Source organism: Propithecus coquereli, unplaced genomic scaffold (genome assembly GCF_000956105.1).
Source record: "Propithecus coquereli isolate 6110/MARCELLA unplaced genomic scaffold, Pcoq_1.0 Scaffold331, whole genome shotgun sequence".
In the NCBI taxonomy this organism is placed as follows: domain Eukaryota; kingdom Metazoa; phylum Chordata; class Mammalia; order Primates; family Indriidae; genus Propithecus; species Propithecus coquereli.
In genome coordinates, this window is record NW_012148964.1 from 1426053 (window position 1) to 1431094 (window position 5042).

General features: G+C 33.8%; 1 protein-coding gene across 1 annotated transcript in view; it reads left to right on the forward strand.

Moving 5' to 3' along the window:
• FAM184A (family with sequence similarity 184, member A) overlaps positions 1–5042 on the forward strand; it is a 126202-nt gene that overhangs the window by 61019 nt on the left and 60141 nt on the right. The window contains exons 8-9 of the mRNA XM_012650543.1: positions 82–203; positions 663–813. Coding sequence (XP_012505997.1) covers positions 82–203; positions 663–813 — 273 coding nt within the window. The remainder of the gene's footprint in view (positions 1–81; positions 204–662; positions 814–5042) is intronic.

Consider the following 5042-nt stretch of genomic DNA (forward strand, 5'->3'; position numbering starts at 1 on the left):
AAGCACTCTACTTATTTGAAATAACCAGCAGTGTCTTTGCTTTTTAAGACTAGTCTTCATTGAAAAATTTTTATTCTTCAGGGTGAGCTAGAACAAGAAAGGCAACAGCATGAAGAAACACTTGCAACCATGAAAGAAGAAGAGAAGCTCAGAGTGGACAAAATGGCCCATGAGTTAGAAATCAAGTGGACTGAAAATCTTAGGTATGCTTTTTACTCTGTAATGTAATCTCATCAACACAGATAGGCAAGAACATTTTTCTCCCATATGGCTCACGTTGTCACATTATTAAAGACATAGTAGCAGTATTTTAAATGCAGTTTTTCGATGATTAGATGCAGAAAAATTGGAATTCTTTTTTTTTTCTGATTTCATTTACTTGAATATAAAATAGGCAGAGAACTAACCTGAAGTTAGAAGACTTATTTGTTCTAGTACCTATTCTGCCATTAATACATTGGTATATCAGTGATCTTGTGTAAGTTACCAATTTACCTCATAGTTCTTAACCATAAAATAATCTACTCTTACTCAGAGTCATAGACTTTTGTAGAGGATTAATTGAGTGCTTAGGAAACCTCTGAACGTTCATCTGCAGTTGAACTGCAGTTACTGAGAGGAATAATTCTCTTTATAAAGTAAATGCATTTATTTTATTTTAGACAAGAGTGTTCTAAACTTCGTGAAGAGTTAAGGCTTCAGCATGAAGAGGATAAGAAGTCAGCGATGTCTCAACTTTTGCAGTTAAAAGAGAGAGAGAAAAATGCAGCTAGAGATTCATGGCAGAAGAAAGTAGAAGATCTCTTAAACCAGGTAATTAGTCATGTGTACATTATGAAGATTCATTTCCCTTGACATTCTCTATCTAAGGAAATGTTGTAAAACATTCTATGTTAATTCACTATATTTTGTTATTTTTCACAGGCAAACTTAAGATTTTAAAAATATGTAAAATCAGGGAGACATATTCATAAACTTTTGAAACATTGTGCTAAATTATTGTTATATATGCAGTCCTGAATACTGAAGAAGAATTTATAACTTTATGTTTTCATATTTGAACTGAACACATTCAAAATATTAAGTGGGAAATTAGCTATTTTTTGAAAGTATAAAATCTTTTTTCAAATTGTTAGATACCATTTGGGCAACAGAAGGTAAAATTTATTAAATGTATCCTGATTACTTAAAACCACTTACTAAAAATAAGCAGTTTACTTCTTTCTCACTAATGGGATGTTGCCTTTTATGCTTCAAAATGCTTTAATAAAGCCCCTTGGAGAGAGTAATTACATAAACAAAAGGTGATAATATTCCTAAATCTATCTTTTTATGTCATGCTCACCTATTTCCAGAGCATATATAACTATAATGAAAAGAATTTGCACATTTTTACTCATTTACACTTCTAAATTTATGAATTCTTAGCATTCTCCTGCAAAGCCAATAATTAAATAGGACTGATTGTGAGTCACCAGTTGATAAGCAAGTACAGAACATGGACAAGCAGCAGCTCAGTAATTTAGTGCTAGAAATCCACTATTATCTTTCTATTTGTGAGCATGAGGAATTTCAAAATAAACAAGATAGGCTTTTTGTAAGATGATTTGTATGTATAGGTACATATGTGCAGTGTCTTTCAAAAGCCAGAGGCAGTGTTGCAGCTGTAGTTTCAGCTACTTTAGAGGCTCAGGTGGGAGGATCATTTGAGCCCAGGTGTTCAAATCTAGCCTGGGCTACATAGTAAGATGATCTGTCTCAAAAACAAAATAAATAAATAAAAATAATACTAATAATACTTGGGGCTGGGGCCTGCCAAATTTATGTCTGGTATTTCATAATAATTTATAATGTTACCCTGAGAAGGGACAATACATACACACACACACACACACACACATACGCACAGGAGTTTTTCTGAATCATTTGAAACCTTTGAAACTCAGACAAAAGTGAGAACAAGGAGGGTACTAGCTCATGCCTATAATCCCAACACTTTGAGAGGCCAAGGCAGGAGGATCACTTGAGGCTAGGAGTTCAAGATCAGCCTGGGCAACATAGTGAGACTCCATTCCTACAAAATATTAAAAAAATTAGCCAGAATTGGTGGTGCAAGGAAACAGCTCTTACTAGAAGATGGATACCACGTTTGCATACACTTATTTACATTTCTATCTAGGTACTGAGAAGGACAGATTTTACTGGGTAGAGTGGTAGAGTGGTACTAATCCTAAATTCCTAGAAGTCTGCCTGGTTTTTCAACAACAAAGTGTTGACCATAGACATTTTTTGGCTAGGTTTGCTCTATAAAGTAGGCCTACCAGTTCTCCCACTGATTTTCTATTAAATTATTATTCTATTAAATTATTTATTTGTTATTCCTTTAATGTCTCATATTAGAATGTCAGATTTCATCCTTCTCTGATTTTTCTTTTCTTTTCCTTTGGATGTCTATTTAGCAATGTTCATTCCTGACAGGACTTATTTGCATCTTGTGGTTCTGTGTATTATAAAATAATTTATTACCTATTAGTTCCAGTTTTTGCCAGCTCTACAGAGAGATTTTTCTTATCAGTTTTCAAAGATTAAATATAAATATCAAGATAACCAGAAATTAATTGGCTCCAAAGGTAAAACTATTCTGTGATGCTATCAAGCCATTTCCAAGATCGTAATATCTTCCTTTCTTCCCACTTCTAAAATGTGTAGGGTATACACATTACCATAGATAAACTAGCAAATAACTGTTGTACTCCAGGATTTCACTGAGAATGCAAGAGAAACCATAAAGGAACAAATCATGTGATTTGATGGACTACTTAGGGAAAGGAGAAGAAAATGTTAAAGTTGACTTGGGATTTGAGCAGGGTAATGAAAAGGAGACCATCATCTGACACAAGGTGCTAGAATGAGCTACTCATTTGGGGTGGGGTAGGGGGCAGTGGGGAGTCAAGAGGGTAAGTTTTGTTTTAGATATATTGATTTTGTAAGCACAGGGTATTTCAGAATTTTTCACACTCAGTAAGAAAGAACAATGACTAGAGTAAGAAATAGAGCATTACAATAAGTGCCGTGATCAAGAGCAATTGGAAAGCCAATTTCATTAAGGTTTATTGCAGACTGCTTTCTGATTTCTACAGTGCTGTGCAGTATGGTGGCTACTAGCCACATATGGCTGCTGAGCACTTGAAAGGTTTGTCCAAACTGAGATATAAGTGTAAATATGCACTAGCTTTCAAAAACTTGGTACCAAAAAAAGAATATGGAATGTGTTACTACCAGTTTTTGTATAATCACATGTTGAAATGATAATGTTTTAGAAATACTGGCTTAAATATATGACTAATGTGAATTTATCTTTTCTTTTTGCTTTTTTGAAAAGTAGTTGCTGAAAAATTTAAAATTACACACATGGCTCTCATTTGTGCCTTTCAATTATATTTCAATTATACAGCGCACTGGTCTAGACCATCTAGATCACAAAACTTTTGGGTAAATTTGACGTTACAGCTCAATATTCTTTCTGCTGCTCCTTCTCTTAGCTTTAAATTAAGTTTTATGTTAGCAAGGAAAGTATTCTCTCTCTTTTGGAAATTGTATTTCTGCCTATAGGAAAAAAATTATATTTTCATCAGTTTTTATTGTACCTTTTCCTAAGTCCTTACCTTTTTAAATGAGTAACAGCACTACCTTTTAATGGAAGAATAGATGGAAGTAGATTCTGAGGAAGAGAGAATAGCAAGAGCCCTGGAATAATCATCTCTTTCAGGATAACTCAGTCAGAGACCTTGACAGATCCCTGAGCACTGACAGCAGGGAGGCTGGCCCGCAAGGCTCTGACTCCTCTCCCTAGACATCAGGAGAGCAGGACGCTATGTAGAACAAACATCAGATCCATCCTGAGCCCTGGGAAAGAGGTGGCTGGTGTAAGGGAAGTCAAAAGAAAAGGAAGCAGAAAGAGTGAAGAGAAATAGCATATGGAGAAAAGAGAAAAGCCAGCTAGAAAAGAGAGTAGGAATAGCTGGCATGACCGGATTTTGCTTTCTCAGAAAATATGGAATGGAATTAGCAAAACTAGCAAAAACCAACCAAAATCCATCATTCCTTGTTCTTCTTACTTCAATTCCTGGATTCAAAATTAATTTGCAATATTTTCCTTATTAAATATGGAAGTTTGTCTTTAATTTCTCTTCATCCAAAAAAATTAATGACATTATTACTTCAGCTATGTTATATCCTCTTTTATCAGACTCATGCGGTTAGTATTCCTCCTCTTGAGATTTTTTTCCTCCTCTTTAGTTTTTTTCTTCTAATATAAATAGTACTAAATTGTCTTCTGAATTAATCTAAAAGTATTTCATTATTAATTAATATTTAATTTTCTTTTCCCTATCCAAACCTCCCTTTTAAGTTTGTCCAGTTCTTAAATCGGCACCTTTAGGAGAAAAGAGTGACGAGATGGAGCTATGAAATCTATACCTAACTTTAAAAGAGAAGTATTTAAAATATTAGGCAGTTACTAATGAGAACCGGGCAAGTCTTGTTCTGCAGAACTCTATAGTGACACCCGCGACAACATGCAAAACAGTTGGTGACTTCAGAGGTGCTAAGGCCCAGGACACACTTGAAAAATACTTATGAACATTTAGATAGCATTATAGCAACAATTCAACTCAATCTGTTTCTGTTTCATGTAACAGAAGATACTAAAAAAAATTAAAATATTTTGGATCTGAAAGGGTTCAGTGGTCATGTGATTGTAAAGTTATTTAAAACTGAGTCTTTGAGAAAAGTGTTAAGAATAACCTAACACATTAGCTTGTTTCCACCTTAATTTCATTCATAGGAATGAAATTCATATTATGTTATTACTATTTTAGTTTAAATATCAAACAATGGTTTGTGACTTATTTTTTTGCTTTGAGAGACTTATTAAAGCTGTGAATCCCACTTCTAAATCTTAGGTTTGTTGGTTGCTTTCTTCTAATAGCATACTTAAAATTAACATTAGAAAAAGATTTTATACAATTTGCTTTAAGAAA